The sequence below is a fragment of the Alexandromys fortis genome, unplaced genomic scaffold (genome assembly GCF_014885135.2).
Source record: "Alexandromys fortis isolate MF-2015 unplaced genomic scaffold, M_Fortis_MF-2015_v1.1 scaffold_3, whole genome shotgun sequence".
NCBI lineage: Eukaryota > Metazoa > Chordata > Mammalia > Rodentia > Cricetidae > Alexandromys > Alexandromys fortis.
In genome coordinates, this window is record NW_026067909.1 from 11,846,512 (window position 1) to 11,863,236 (window position 16,725).

At 49.3% G+C, this 16,725-nt stretch overlaps 1 protein-coding gene across 1 annotated transcript; it reads right to left on the bottom strand.

Annotated features, from left to right (window-relative positions):
• Positions 1-10,817: 10,817 nt before the first annotated feature.
• On the bottom strand, positions 10,818-16,725 carry Mrgpre (MAS related GPR family member E). The gene is made up of 2 exons (XM_050137277.1): positions 16,459-16,725; positions 10,818-14,051 (listed from the first exon to the last, which is right to left on the bottom strand). The coding sequence occupies exon 2, from the start codon at positions 13,981-13,983 to the stop codon at positions 13,054-13,056; it is 930 nt and encodes a 309-aa protein (XP_049993234.1). The 5' UTR covers positions 13,984-14,051; positions 16,459-16,725; the 3' UTR covers positions 10,818-13,053.

Below are 16,725 nucleotides of genomic sequence, written 5' to 3' on the forward strand. Positions count from 1 at the left end.
CCTACCTGTATCAGCTCTTTCATCCTAATAGCAAAGCTCTCTCTGTTTCATTTTGTCAAGGCTTACCTCCAACCCACCCCTGAGGACTTAGAGTTCTTAAAAGCTATCACTGCCTCTTGTAAAATCTGTCAAAAGTCAGATCCCAAGACCAAGTATAGTAGCTCCCCTTTTCAAACCCACCAGGCCAGGGGCTTCCTTCCAGGAACTGATGGATAGCTTGTTTTTATTCATATACCCACAGTCAGACTGATGTGGGATTTCCCTCTGTATGCTGTGATTACCATTAATGAATAAAAAACTGCTTTGAGCCTACAGCAGAGCAGAGCTAGGTGGAGAGGACTGGACTGAATGCTGGGAGAAAGAAGGGTGGAGTAGAGAGGAGCCATGGAGCCTCTGCCAAAGATAGAAGTGCTGAAACTTTGCTGGTAGGCCACGACCTTGTGGTGATGCACAGATTAATGAAGATGGGTTAAATTAAGATGTAAGAGTTAGCTAATAAGAAGCTAGAGCTAATGGGCCAAGCAGTGATTTAAATAATACAGTCTCTGTGTGATTATTTTGGGGCTAAGCAGCTGGGAACCAACAAGCGGCCTCCTTACTACAGTCAGACGAGTTAAATATCTCCTGGGTTTTTTGGATACCATGTCTGGGTGGATTGAAGCATTTCCTACCACTAACAAGAGGGCCGAGACAGTTTCCGATGTTCTTCTCCAAGAAATTATCCCTCGGTTTGGAATCCCAACCTCTCTTCAGTCAGATAATGGCCCAGAGTTTACCTCCCAGATCTTTCAAACTTTATCTAAGGCTCTTAACATTCCCTGGCATTTCCATATCCCATACCACCCTCAGTCTTCAGGGAAGGTAGAATGAATTAACCGTTCCTTAAAAATGTTCTTGTTAAGATGTCACAGGAGTTCCACCTTGACTGGGTAAAACTTTTGCCTCTGGCCCTTCTTAGGCTTAGGGCTCTCCCCCAAAGCCCTCTTTTCATCTCGCCCTTTGAACTCATGTATGGGTGGCCAGTTTTAACCCCTGGCCTCTCACCCAAAACCTCTCCCCTTCCTGATCACCTGCTTACTCTGCTGTTATCCCATCTTTGCTCCCTATTATGGGATTTTACCAACTATTCATTACCCCAACCATGTGCCAATTCATGCCCCCCACCAATTAAAATAGGAGATCACGTACTATCCTCTCCCCCAGACCAACACCCCTCACCTCTTTCCCCTAAATGGCAGGGCCTCTTTTAAAGTAATTCTGGTAACTCCCACAGCTGCAAAGCTCAAGTGACTCCCTCATTAGATCCACCTGTCTCACGTTAAACCTTTTACTCTTCCAGCTCAAGATACCCCCTCGTATACGGGAGCTCAAATGGGGCCTTGTTCCCTTAAGTTCCGGAGGACACCAAGATCAGTCACTTCTTTTCCAGTTCCAGAAAAATAAAAGTTTCATCACCATACTCCTGTGCCAAAAACTCCATATACTCTCCCTCTTCCTCTTCCTCCTATCTGCTTTACCAACTTCTCTATATCTCCAATGTCATACTTAAATTTCCAGTTAACCACTCAGCTGTCATTACAGGGACCATCATTAAACATAGAGCCAGAGGTACAAGGACTGCCAAAAATCCAGTTGGTAAAAAACAATAATGAGTATGGGGATATTCACCACCCCAGACTCCAAAAACTCACAAAAACAGACTTTAATGTAATAGGTTTATCACTGACTACAGCAGTGTCTCCTGGATGTTAAGGTAATACCATGATGCTAAGGAGAACAAGTACCTTAAGATTTGCTTCAGGTAAAACACTGAGGGGTCTAATAATTTCCCTTTCCAATAATTTCCCCTTCTTCTCCTCCCTCCTCCCTACTGTCTTCCATTCCAACACTATATCATCGTAATCATAAACTTTTAATATGTCTAAAATTGAGTTCTTTTAAAACCTTTATTCATAAGCTCCAGGGAGCCAATTGGACCTATCTAAACGGTCCAGACTTGCCCAGAATAAGTATTTAATTCTTCCCTTATCATTCCTCGTCTTGGGAATCCCTGGGAAACTCCTTTCTCTACCCCTCAAAACTTTCTATCTTCCATCTTAGGATGCTCCACCCTTAATCACCAGGATCTAAAATTTTTTTCCAGACATAATTTTCTGCTTTTCCAGTATCTTGCAAGACCCAAGCTGCCAGCCAGGCAGTTCCACAGAGCTCGGAAAAAACACAAAAGTAATCAGCCACCCCAGGACATGATCAAGCATCTCAACTCTCTGATACCCACAAAATCAGCAAAAAGCAGTCTCGGAAGACCTGATGATGCCCACAAAAGCATCAGGAAGCAGCCACGAGAGACCTTACAATGCCCCATTCTCAACCATTAAAAACCCCAGATCCCCCAAATTTTCACCCCATTCCCACCCATTAAAGACCCCAAACTCCCACATTTTTATAGTAAACAAAAGGATGGAATGGGGGGCTGGAGAGATGGCTCAGAGGTTAAGAGCATTGCCTGCTCTTCCAAAGGTACTGAGTTCAATTCCCAGCAATCACATGGTGGCTCACAACCATCTGTAATGGGGTTTGGTGCCCTCTTCTGGCCTGCAGACATAAAGACAGAATATTGTATACATAATAAATAAATAAATAAATATTAAAAAAAAAAAGGATGGAATGTAATGATTCAGCCACACAACATGGATGACACTTCCAGGTCCCAGGGCCATACATGTGCAGACAAGCCCTCAGGCAGAAGTGCCTATCTATGTATGATGCAGCTCTGAGAGCCCTTGTGCGCATGCGTGAGCTCCGTCACCTGCATGTGATGTAACCACGCCATCCCCCTGTGCGCATGCGCTAGGCAGTCCTTAAAAGAGGGAGGTGCCATCTTCAACTCTAGTTCTCTCTCTCTCTCTCTCTCTCTCTCTCTCTCTCTCTCTCTCTCTCTCTCTTTCTCTCTCTCTCTCTTTCTGTACACTGACTTCCCTGGCCTGTACACATCCCCTCTAATAAACTCCTAAGCGGGTTTGTTGCATGTTCTGTGTTTCTTTCTCACTTGCGCCAGGTAATTTCAGGTTAGATGGTTCCATGGCCCTTTAGTCTCCCTTTCAGAGATCACCCGAACTGCTTTCAAGGTTTTGGGGGTGCTGATCTCTCTGTAACTGCTTACAGCTGACAAAATGGGCTACGTTGAAGGGGCAGCAGTTATGGTGTCTCAGAGGAAGGTCAGTTTGAGAGGTCACAATAAAACTTAGCAGATGGCAAAGATCCAGAACCCAAGTCAGCTATTTGGTGACAATGTGTATTCTGGGAGCATGCTTTATGAGAAGTAGTACACATACCATGTAAAAAGTGAGACTGACCGGGTGGTGGCAGCCTACACGTTTAATCCCAGCACTTAGAAGGCAGAGACAGGCAGATCTTTGAGTTTGAGGTCTACAAGGTGAGTTCCAGGACAGCCAGGGCCACACAAAGAAACTCCCAAAAAACAAAATTTTAAAAAGTGAGATTGTTATAATTTTTACAGGGGGTTGGGCTGGAGAGATGGTTCAGTGGTTACTAAGTGGCGAAAAATGTAATTAAAAGCATGACCACGCCCAGTATGGTGAAGGAGGTTTATTGTAGATAAAAGGATGAGCGGAGCCAGAGGCAGAGGGACATCTGAGAGTCCAGAGTGAACACAGTCAGACTGAGCTGGGTCATATCAGGAGAGGGGGAGGGGTGAAGAGGAGAACTAGAGAGGAGCTCCCAACCAAGAGGTGAGGCCAAACGGACCAGGTAACCAAAATGCCTAGATTATATAGGGAAGGGCAGCCCAGGCCCTGGGCTGGAGAAGTTTAGGGTAGGGGGCAGGGTATGCTGGCCAGGAGGGATCATAGTGTGTGGGGGCTGGGGTTACAAGCAGTAATCTCTGCAGAGGGCGAATACACAGAGGGGACAAAGGCGTTTTAAGCAGCATTGAGAAGCACTTTAAACCCATTTTTAGAAACACACCAAAGGAAATGTAAAACCTTGAGCTCGTGACCATGATAATGGCATTCAGTGCTTCTCAGAACTAGATTAACAGCGCACCAGAACTCTATCGATTAATGCCAAAGCTCTGAACTTTTGAAGTCTTAGCATAACAGTACCATAGAGGGGGAAAGAAATCTGAAACATTTTTTTATTTTAACCCTTTCTTAGACCCTCAAAACTTATATGTAAACTTTAAATTTTTCTTTCCATCCAACCATTTACCATGAAACACAAGGGTTGGTTCTGAGAGCAGTCATTGTAAAGCAAGTTTCTGTAAATAAAGGCCTAGTTTAAAAAAAATTGCATTAAAACCTATTTTGTGAGTTTGTCTCTAGAGTCTGGTAAAAAAGGTACTCTTTGTCTGTAGTAGGGAGCTGCGGGCCGCTTCCCTGCCGCCCCAGCTCCCGGCTGCCTGGCTAGCTTATACCCCGAAATAACAACACACAAACTGTATTCTTTTAAACGCTGCTTGGCCCATTAGCTCTAGCCCTTACTGGCTAATTCTCGCATCTGGACTAGCCCATTTCTAATAATGTGTGTAGCACCCCAAGGTGCGCTTACTGGGAAGATTCTAGCCTACGTCCATCCTGGGTCGGAGTTTCATCACGCGCATCTACCCGGGAGAGGGGAGCATGGCCTCTCTCTGCGGGTTCTTTGTGTCCAGTTTATGCAACAGTCCAGGCAAGAGCAGTTTCTTGCCCAAATAGCTATCAAACTCCATAAGGATCTTCTCCAATGCCCATCTTCTTCCTGAAGTAGATTGGTGCTGCCAGGAGCAGAGTGTCTCATTGTCATGAAAAACCCTAAGCTATTAAAACATTTAAAATGCCATATTCTATAATATTTGAAAGATATGAAGAATGCCTATCTAAAATATATCTATGTACATTTAGAAAATTTTAACATGACTACAAACTTGACTATTATGATTATTAACAACCTATATACATTACATTTTTAAGTGAACTACACAATCACAATACCTTAATCAAGATCAGAAATACATATACATATAACAAAATTGACCTTAAATTTAAATCACTAAAGCAAAATCTATACTAATGCAAATTATTCATACCTATATCATTTGTCTTTCTCGGCTGAATACTGAGTGGCTCTCCAGTGAGGCCAGAGGCCTGAGTTTTACATATGAAGGTGGTTGCAGCCTTGGGGGAGGAGCTGGTTAGCCTTTTACTATTAAAGCTACAGTTAGTCAAACCACAGCATCAGAGGTATAATGGCCTATGTATCAATTAAAATGAGAGGGACTACCCACTACCTAGGTGGTCGTCCTAGGCTTCCACAGTCCCAGTGGCTTCACTGGGGGCAGAGGTGGCTCTTTAGCAGCACTTACAGGACAGCATTCACTCTTCAGCGGTCAGACAACACAACTGGCCTTTGGCTGACAGACCCTGGTCCGAGAGATTTTTCTCAGAGAAGAAACTTGGGAAAACTGACCTAGTTTGACCAGGCAGGGTAGGGCAATCAACCCAAAAGTGTCCACAGTTGGGGCAGAACCCTGGCGGCAAAAGAGGCATCGGGGAAGTTTGCCTAGTGGTTAAGTGTTACCACAATTCAAGTGGAGCCATTTTACCCTGTACTTTCTAGTTTTGTGTGTCAACTTGACACAAGTATGAGTTAACAAGTATGAGGTAACTTCTGTCTCTCCCTCATCTCTTTATCTCTCTGCTTTACTCTCTTCTTCCCCTTTCCCCCTTTCCTCCTTTTTTTCTTCCCCCTTCCCAGTTCCCTTTCCCCTCCATAACCCACTAAATAAACTCCATATCCAAACTCTCCCTGCATGGCTTATTTGTCTCTCATCTGCCAAGGGGACACACTGAGGCCTCAGGGGACCCGCCAAAGCCTCGAGTGACCTGCTGATGTCTCAGGGGACCGCCAATGCCTTGGGTGACCCCCCCCTGCACTGCCAAGGCCTCTGGTGACCTGCTGAGGCTCCCTGTGGGATTGGCTCCCCCGCAACCATATCTTTTTTTGTTATTATTATTTATTTATTTTTGTTTATTTTATTTTATTTTTTAGTTGTTGCAAAAAAAATTTCCCATTTCCCTCCCCCTCCTCGCACACATCGCTCCCTCCCCCCACTCCCCTCCCCCTCTCCCCCTCACCCCCACTCCATTCCCCCTCCCTCTCGAGAATGAAGAGCAGTCCAGCTTCCCTGCCCTGAAGGAAGTCCAAGGTCCTCCCACTTCTATCCAGGACCAGGAAGGTGAGCATCCAAACAGGCTAGGCTCCCAGAAAGCCAGTTCATGTATTAGGATCGAAACCTAGTGCCATTGTCCTTGGCTTCTCATCAGCCTTCATTGTCTGTCACCGCAACCATATCTTTAAAAAAACAATAATAGTCATCATACAAAAATTTATGATTCAACATATTTTGGAGACTTGCTATTGTTTCCTTAGTCTAAAAGGAGACATAATGATGAGAAGAGGGTCAGCAGGACTGAGGAGTTTTATAATTGTTGCTCTATGCCACATGGTCACCTTTTTTTTTTTTTTTTGGTTTTTCAAGACAGGGTTTCTCTGTAGCTTTGGAGCCTGTCCTGGAACTAGCTCTGTAGACCAGGCTGGTCTGGAAGAAGTCACGTGGGAGGAGGGGAGGAAGTGGGAATTTGGATTGGTATTTTTTTTAAGTAATAAAAGAAAAGAATAGAAAGGAAAAAAAATAGTGAAGTCATATGACATGCACTCTTTTACCTTGGTAAAAATGGCTGCCAGTCATGTGGTTTGCTTCCGTCTTGATGAGATCATCAGCCAAGATGGAGGAGAGCCACATGGTTGCTATTTAAAAACATGTATTTTCCTAAACAAAAGTTGTTTATTCTCATCACTGTATCTCCTTTAGATTAAGAAACAACAGCAAGTCTCCAAAATATGTAGATTGGCATGAATTTTTGTGTGATGACAAAAATCTTATATTTATAAAGGTGTGTTCATATTAACAAAAGCTGACTTAGAGATTTACACCTAACTACTTATGCCTTTGCTAACTTCAATACCAGGCTTCTAGGAAATTTAGACAATAATGTAAAGAATCTAAGTTACATATACAATATATCCTAGACAAGAGTTGGATCACATATATACTCATGTATAAATTTTAAGCCTTCTGTTACACAGAGCTAATTTTGTTATAGGTTTTAAACCACACCCAAAGGACTCTCTAAGACAGTTTACAGTGTAGTCCTAAGAGATTTTTTGAGAGAAGAGTGCGGAGAGATCATAGAGATCTTGAGAGTGATGACAGGCAGGTCTACCTGTGAGGTGGGCTTGGACAGACTCAGCAAAGGTGCCAGATGATCGCGGTCACCAGAGGCAGAGCTGTCAGTGGACTTAAGGAACTCAGGGTCACTGGAAAGAGTCCCAGGTCTGAACAAGATGGAGAAAGGTTTGTTGTCTGAAAGAGGTGGGTGGTCCTGTCAGGCTTACTTGAGGCCCCAATCTGGCTTTACATAGAATATCACTGAAGCCCCCAGGACCAGAGGCCCATCAGTGGGACTCTCACTTCTCATAGAGACAGAGGCCACGAGACCAGAGGTCCCAGGTAGACTGGTGGCTGTTTAGCTTATACGGTGAGTTTGGCAGGCATCTGTGCCCCAAGATAACAGTTCCCAGGAGTTGGCAAGGACAGTAAGAAAGTCAAAAGGTCCTAGAAAGAGGGCTGGGGGTGGGGCCCAGGTGTTCTCCTTGGTTTTAGCATCTCAATGTTAATGAGGCAGAATCAAAGAAACCAGTTTGACCTCAGCAGACAGGAGTACTTATCTCAAACATCATGGGGCAGGCACAATGAGAAATGGGTGGTTGCCAAAGGAGAAGGGAAACTTGGGATTCATAGAGATTTGGGGAATGCAATGGCTAAGGCTACAAGCAAGCCTGCAGTTTCTCCCTCCTGGAGCTGTTTATCCAGACAAGGCTGTCTTATCTTTGGAAGCTACCTTGTCCTGGCTATCAAGATGAGGGTCATAGTGAGTGACTGAGTTTGGCAATGGCAATGAGAAGGAAGGAGTTGGAGTTTCAACATAGGGCTTTGGTCAGGGTCTGGAGAATTTGTTCAAGGCTTATTCCAACAACTGACATCAGTCTTAATGCTCGGAATGGTTTGTTTATGCAGAGCTTCTGACATATTTCTTTATCTAGAATTTTCCAATCTTGTCCTCAGAGAAGAGACATTCAACAAGGTGATTCAGAAAATCTTCTGGAAAGAAGAAACCATCCACACATTCAGTGTGCACAGAGATATGTGCACCGCAGGAAATGTTGGCACCATAGGCAGCCTTCAGTGAAGGAGATGGCAGGACCTACAGGAATGCCAAAGTACAGGTGTTAAGACACACTCAGGACTTGTTAGGGCAAATCAGCACCATGTGAAGACGATGCTGGTGACAGTGTCCCTGCTGGGTAGCAGAATGACTGCAGCTAGGCTGGCATGATGGAGCATGCTGCGTGTGCTAGCCAGAAGAACATGTCTGTGAATGAGTCCTAAGATCAGGGAAGAAGTGGCATGCTAAACCGGTAGGCTACTGCAGAATCCTGTTATTGCTGGGTCGTGTATGAGCACCATGTGTGTGTGCCATGTGAGTGTGGGCATAGGCATGCATGTGAAAGCCCGAGGTCATTGTTGGGTGTGTTCCTCAATCACCCCACCTTATTCTTTTTAGAGAGATCACTGGCTGAACTTGGAATTCATTGCTTTGGCTAGATTGTCTGGCTTATGCCACGCTCAAGGCCATGATGATCTAGTCTAGAAGGGCCCGAATTCTTCAGATCTGAAGGGTAGAATGTATCAGGTGGGTCCAGACTGCAACATGATGCCGCCTCCTAAAAGTTTATGAATCCTTCACCCGAGATACTAAAGAATGCAAACAACAACAACCAAAAACAAAGCACAAATCCCCAGGGGCCAGTGACTTTACTCATTCCCTGGAGAAATGCCACCCACTTTACTCCCTGGACCTCTCATTCATGGAGCTTGCCCCTTGATTGTTATATTGAACTACTTGACAGCACTGGGGTCCTGAGCAGCTTCCCTTCAGAGTGCCCCCCCATCTGCTTCCCATGGTGTAACCATGGAGAGAGGAGTGTGCCTCACAGGCTGCTGTCCTTCCATGCCTTCAGTCTCAAGGTTGCCTTTCTACCCTCTTCCTGGGTTTCCAGATCATTGCATCCCACTCAGTCCGAGCTAACAGTTGACACCTGCCTTATCTTCCCATCCTCCGCCCCCAGAGCTGCAAACTCGGGTTGTTAACTTGGAGCTATCGTTTCCCCTCAGGAAGTCTCAAGGATAAGAAGGACATAAAGACACTTATATGTTTCAAGCTATAGCTTCTTTAATTCTTCACCTCATCCTTAGACAACTGGGCATCAATGGCCAACTGAACTGCTAACAACAATGGCCAAACAATGGTCACCCCACTTCTGAGGCTTCTTGCTTTCCTTACTGCCATTGGGTGAGTGGCATTCAAATAACCACCCATACCTGTTAATTTCAGGGCATCCATACAGCAGACAGGAAGCATTTAGCATGCAGCCCTGCTTTCTCTGCTTGGGGTTAGATAGCCTGCTGGGGGCTTTGCCCACTCTGTTTCCTCTCCCTGGCTACTCCTTGCTGGTTCTCCACTTTTTTTGTGGACCAGCCTGATTCTAATATCTAAGGACCTGGCTGAGGGAAGAAGTGTCCACAGGAGGATAAGAACCCTAGAAAGAAGGAGGGGGATGGGCTCTGCATCCAAGCCTGTACTTGTTACCATAAACCAGTACATGAGAGTCTCTAGAAGTTAGCTTGCTCTGGGAGGGGTCTTCCAGCATCAGAGAGGACTCTAGAACACAGGATCAGAGCTATAAGGAGTTGTGAAATGCACAGCCCTAGAAACATCAGGAGGCAGAGGCCAGGGGAAGGCAGCACCTTCGGAGATGGAGAGATAGGTGAGGCGTGGGCTAGCAAGGCCCTCACAGGTCTTGGGAGAAACACTGTTATTAGTATGCAGTAGGGTGGAGTGGGCACTAGGGTGTTATCTCAGGCCACTGACCACTAGGTTGCTGTCCCTGCTCAACAAACTATATTCTTATAAACATAGGCCGGGCTCCTCCGTGCTCCCTGTGGGCCATGGGAGAGAGCAGGCTTACAACGGCTACCAAGAATGTCTGGCTGATCCAGTGGTGACATCACAATGACATCTTGTTCCTGAGAAGTCTGCATTCCCAAGCGGCTCCTGTGCTCCTGGATCCTGGATCCTGCAGTGGGTAGGCTACGATGGATGCTAGCCTGGCCCCCTGGCCAGTTCTCCTAGGACCTGGGCCTCTCAAGGTCTGACTTTGCCTAGAGGCCCAGGGAAGGGGAACTTGGGTAACCTTTCTTCAGGCTCACACTGGGTGGGGATGGAGTAAAAAATGGCTGGGGGTCTTTTTTTTGAGGCCTTTGTTGCTCTGAGGGCAGAAGGGGAGTTTTGGTCAGGATAGGATGCAAAGATAGGATGGTCTCTTGGAAGAAGACCAAACAGGCAGACCTGAGCCCAGAGAAGAGCCATCCAGTCCAGGCCATTGGAACACCATAGGGGTGGTAGAGTGGACCGTTTCATATATGCATTTGGGGATCTTTGGGAAGAGTCCACTACACATGAAGTCCAGAGGAGAATTTTGAGGTGTCCCAAACCCATCTGGGAGGAAGGGTGTATCCTGAGAGACCCTGATGTGTCTGTACCCCAGGGTGGCTAAGGGGTCTGAGTGTGTAAGTGACATGGGCACCTAGGGTGGGCTATGACACTCCAGCCAGCTCTGGCCCAACAAGGCAGACAATGTATGTACTAGTTTGCTTTCTGTTGCTATGATAAATACCATGAACTAAAAAAAAATTTGGGGAGAAAAAGGTTTATTCAGCTTAGACTTCCAGATCACAGTTCATCACTGTGCCGGTGATGGCCGTCAGGGCAGGAACTCAAGCAGGCCTGAGGTAGGAAGCATGGGGCTTAAAGAATCGACGTGCCCCCAGACTCATGCTTAGCTAGCTTTCCCTATAACCCAGACCCACTCGCCTAGGGGTGGTACTGCTCACAGTGGGCTGAGCCCGCCCTCATCTATTAGCCATCCAGAAAATGCTCACAGGCCAACCTGACCAAAATATTTCCCTGAGACTCCCTCAGACTCCGTACTGCATCAAGCTGAGTCTGTTCCATGTTCAGGGTTGTCTCAGCAGACACAGGCCTCTGGACGTCAGGGCCACGGAAGGGCCTTCCAGCATCACGGACAGGCTCCGGGTTAATGCATAGCTGGGGAGACACCTGTAAGGCTGGCTTGGACTTTCCCCCAGGGAGAAGTGGGTGTCCAGAGGCTGAAAACTGGATTTGTGGACAGGCTACTTCCCTTCATGCTCTCTGTTCCCCAAGCTGAAGAACTGAGGTTGAGAATTCTGTCCTGGAGGTGGACAGGGTAGGACCTCATGGGGGATGGAAGGGACTTCTCTGGAAGAGGAGGACCAGCCCCCGCAAGCTCCTGGCCTCCTGGGATCCCTTCATCTAGACTTGCCAGAGCATCTGAGGGGAAGACATCATGCCACAGGATGCAACCCAATGCAAGCTGAGTGGGATGGGGAGGCAGAGTCGTCAGTTCCAGGATGCCAGGCAGGGTTCTGCTATCCTTGTCCAGACTCGGGTACAAGTTTAATCATGACAGAGACCAAATGTCCCTCAATCTGTGGGCCTGGTCCCAAGTCAGAATTACACCCACTCAGATGTCAAAGGAGGCCAGAACATTGTGGATGTGGGCCTGAAGTGTTGATGATGTAATAACATCCTCTCGGGACTTCCTGGACACGACTCCAAACACTGTGTGTGTGTAAACCAACTGACTGGGTTCCATGTAAGGGTGGCGTTAGTGCAATGACATGGGTGGTGGCAAGCGCTGGCTCTCAGCCACCTGTCCCTGCATTGGTGGGCTTCCATTCATCTCTGTGCCCCTGGCCAGGCAGGAGCTCAACCATCTGTTGTGGGGTGCAGCCAGGCTGCTTCCTCAGAGGAACCCTGCTAAGTAGATACTATCCAGGATGGGATAGGGGTGAAGAGGTAGCATGTGGGGGCAGGGAAGGAGGCAGGAGCTGTCTGGGCGCTGAAGCTCTGGGCTCTGTCCTGCTAGATAGAGGTGCTTTGGGTGTGTCCAGAGCTGAGAGGAGCCTTGTTGGCCACAGAGAGCTTCACTTTGAGATTGAGAGCTAGGACCACCAACTTTTCTGAAGTGTTGGGTGAGGTTTGCATCATCCAGTGCTCTCTCTCTCCTACACATCCCCCTCTGTGCTTTGCTTTCTGAGATGGGTCCCCTATAGCTTAAGCTGAGCTTGAACTCTGTTTTCATTGCACGTGCCCATGTGTGCACGTGTGTGTGTGTGTGTGTGTGTGTGTGTGTACCACATGTATGAATTGACTGCAGAAGCCAAGAGAGGGAGACAGATCCCCTGAAACTAGAGGTAGCACAGGCAGGCCTTGGTTTTACAACCCCACTCCCCCCACTGCAGCTTGTCAGACAGCTGGGATAGCAGGCCTGTGCCAGTTCTGCTTGGTCCCTGACAGGCTTTGATCTCTGGCTGTGGTGTGGGGTCAGGAGGATGCCTTCTGCTGTAGTTCAACCATGGAGGACTCCCAAGCCACTTATTCCCCCATACCTAGCCAAGCGTCCAATTTCAGCATCATTTATTCCACGCTCTATAGCTAAGAGGATGCTGATAGTGGAGGAGCAGGTGCCCACTACTATGACTGGCCTATCTCTTCTGCTGTAGCCATGGGGGAAGGGTGGTTGTAGAAGCAGCTGTCATGAGGTGGTCCTGGAGCTCTGCCTAATGTGCACAATCCCAGGCCCTCCGCAAAAAAACATTACCCTCTGTCTGCCCCTTCCCAGCATCCTCCCAGGGCACACATGGCTGGGTCATCAGCAAAGATGTTCCTCCAGGGTCTTACTGATGGAGCTCTGATCCCAGCTCTTAACCTTTACCAGGCAGTTCCCCTGGCCCCCATGGACTGGAGCTGCAGTTGTGACCCACTGGGCTTAGACAGTCATATCCACAAGTCCCCCTTGGGAAGCCTCTCTCACAGCCCCCAGCTCAGCCTCATCTCCCAGTGCCCGCAGGAGCACCAGCCGAAGGGGTTCCTGCAGCCTTTGGCCAGGTGTGCTGCCCAAGAAAAAGTAGATAGCAGGCTTGGCCGCACTGTGCACACTTGCCATGAAGAAGCTGAAGTGGTAGAAGTAGAGGGGAATATGCCAGAACAGGTTCTTGGAAAACCAGAAAATGCCAAAGGGCAGACCACAGAAGAGGAAAAGAAGGACGGCTAGCAAGACTAGGGTGGGGAAGCCCCGCGGCTGGTGCCTCTCTGGACCACACTCCACTCGCAGCAACAGGATCAGGCTGGTCACACACATGGCGCAGCACAAGGCAGTCAGGAGAACCGCCACCACCAGCCACAGCATCCCACACAGGTGGTAGCTGGGGGCGCCAAAGAACTGGGTGCAGGCCCCGCTCAGCAGCAGGTCCAGCAGCAGGCAGAGCACCCAGATGAGTGCGCACACACAGGTGGTCAGGTACCGTGGACGGCGGCACAGGTACCAGGCGGGGAAGAGAGTGGCCAGGCACTGCTCGGTGCTGATGGCCGCCAGGAGGCTCAGGCCCACGATGTAGCAGAAGAATCGCAGCATGAGCAGGCTGATGTGTACGAATTCCGGGAAGTTCACCTGGTCCGGCAGCAGCTCGGGGATGATGGTGACCATGTGGCAACAGAGGAAGATGAGGTCAGCACAGGCCACATCCAAGAGATAGATGGAGAAGGGATTCCTGTAGACGTTCTGGTTGAGTAGCCAAAGAGCCACCCCGTTGCCCAGTAGCCCACCCAGACTTAGGAGCTCGGTGAGGACCAGGATGGTCAGGTTGAATGCCATGTCCTCCTGGGTTCTGGGAAACTGTGTGTGCACTCTCAGTGACATTGTGGAGCGAAGGTGACCACAGCAGAGCCTGCAGAAGTCTGTGTTGCGTTTTCTCTCTCCGGACACCCCTGCAACCATAATGACACTGACTTAGGAACCTGAGCCTGTCCCTGCCCACGTCTGAGGACTCAGGTAGGCAGGGAATCATAGGTGACAGAAAGGATGACAGCCACTGGAGGAGGTACCCACCTCCTATATCTGTTTTATCACCCCCCCCTCTCTGTCTGAGGCATAAAGTGGAAATGTCTGTCCGTCTCCCAGAGCCCTGTTCCAGGAGCCTACTAGTACTGTTCGCTCTGGACTTCCCTGGAGGAGCTGGATGGCCTGGAACACAGGGAGAGGAAGAGAAGCCCAGATTTGATGGCTCCCTTTGTACAGAGAGAAAGGGAACTGGAGGCATAACTCTGAGGACCTGGAGGCCCCCTTGTGTTTGTCATCAGCATGAAAAGCTCTTTAGTCTTCTAGGCTTTTCTGGAGCATTCCCCATGAGGGTGTGTTACCAAATGGCTCTGGACCCTCTAGCTGATTGCCATCCCGTGTAGGCAAGGGAGACACAGCAACCGTCCCTCTCCCTTGGCCATATGCCTGCAGCCTGTGACAGTACTCCAGTCCTTCAGGGACTAGGGAGGCCCCTCCTTTTCAAATGCCGCTCACTTGTTCCTCTCCTTCCCTGAAGGGGAAGAGGTACTTGTTTGAGGGTGACGCTGGACAGGGTCCTCATTTGCCTTCCGTGCCTTAGACAGTGGCTCACTGCATGCTGGAGGGCGGGGCCGGAGAGGGGCACAACCCTGACCCAACACAGCTGTGGCTGTGACACTGAGGCCACCAAACCCCAGACCTCAGCAAAACACACATCCTGCCAGCATGGCTACCTGTCCCTCCCATCACCTGTGGTTCCCTGTCTACCCCAGCACCTATGGCCATCTGTCCCATCCTTCCACCTGTGCTCATCTGTCCCCATCGCTGTCTTCAGCCTTTCCTTGTGCTTTGGAGAGATAGGGCAGGGCCTTGCCTCTCCCCAGAGTCTGGCTGGAGTCTTCTTCCTGCCCTCTTGTCTCCTTTGGGAAGAGCGTGTCAATCCCTAGGTGGAGATTCAGGACTCCATGTCTAGCTACGTGTTCCATCCTAACTCCCAAAGCATTGGGATGCCTGCGGGGCAACGGGCGGGAGTACTGGTGGTGCTGTGGGGTGGGTGGAGTCCAGGTGGTGGTGCTGGGTTCTCTAAAGTACCATCATCCTGTGACAACCAGCTGGGTGGCCTCTGAACCCACACTCCACAGAGGGAGGCACTGTGCATGGCCAGGAAACTGTTCTTACTGATGGGGCTAGCCAGTGTTTCCACACCTAGACAGCCTGGATGGGTTGCCACGGTCAAGGGGGAACATTCAGAGGTGAGACCCCTGACATAAGACCCCTCTCGACTACTCAGTTCCACATAGCCATGCACTGAGTTGGTTCTAGGACCCTGGGGAGGTTCAGACTCTGAAGGGCCAAGTGATCTTCTCTAACCTTGAGGTTCTCACCATGGCTCTGCAAGCTCCCTCCTCTCCTTTCCTGGGCTGCATTCCTTATGTCTGTACTTGAAGAGGCCTGTCTGTGTACCAAGGGTCTCAATGCCATCTAGGGACAGGGGCTAGGAAGGGCACAGCCCTGCTGACCCCAGGGAAAGCCTGGGAAGGGAGGGAGAGGAGAGAGCACATGACAAGGGAGAGGAAGAAAAGAGGGAGGGAAGTGGGGAGGTGAACTGAGAACAAAAGCTGTAGCCACACCAGGGGAATGATAACAATAGCAACAATTTAGGGGTGAAAGGCAGGGCAAGGCTTAGCCAGGCCTGGCCCATGTCCTTCTCCCACTAGAACCCCGTGGGGGCTGTGTATGGGGTCACCTGTCCATCTGGAGGTTGGGGGGCAGAATCTCAGGGTTGGGTGGTAGGAAGAACTAGATTACAAACTCTGTGGGTAGAAGGGAGGGGATGGAAAGGGAGGAAAACAACAATGGAGGAGAAATGGGGAGGTTCCCCCTGGAAACACAGAAGGTTGGCATAGGACATAGGTGTGGCTCTGCCTTCTACAGATTGGCGTGGAGCCCCCCTTGCCCGGGCTCTGCTCTGGCTGGGGACAGTGAGGATTGAGGAACCGTGCCCAGGTGACTGTCTCCTGAGTCTCTTGTACTCTCCATGGAGTGAGATCCACCCTCCTCTCCCTCAAGGGACACAATGGCATACATAAGGGACCTGATAGGACAGGAGCCTCACCACAGGTGGAGGAAGTACTGTTTAACTCAGCTGCCCTTCTGGTGTGGCCCAGGGCTGCCTGCAAGCCAGATGACCCAGCCCAAGTCAGAGGATGGAGGCTAGGCCCGCCAGGCTCATGTAGCTGCCCCTCCCCCACCCGCCCAGCTGCCGTCCCCCACTGCCCAGAGGATACCCAGCTACTGGGCTGCCGCAGAGCTCTTCCTTGTCCCTTGGCTGCTCACCGTTCTGGTCCTCCCTGCTGCACCCTGGGCCTTGGAGGGAACTGTCCTGGCCAGACCAAGGCTCTGGCCGCTGCTGGAGCTACCAAGCTGCAGGCGGGCGCTCCGACTCAGCGTCAGCCGGCTGGCTCCTCAATGTCACATGGTGTTGGAGGGGATAGGGTAGGTCAGGAAAGAGCCTCTCTGGGGACCTTGCTCTTAAACTGAGCTCAGTTACTGGCCAGGTATGGACAGCAAGAGAAAGCCAGCTCCTCCCTGTCAGCCTTCCTG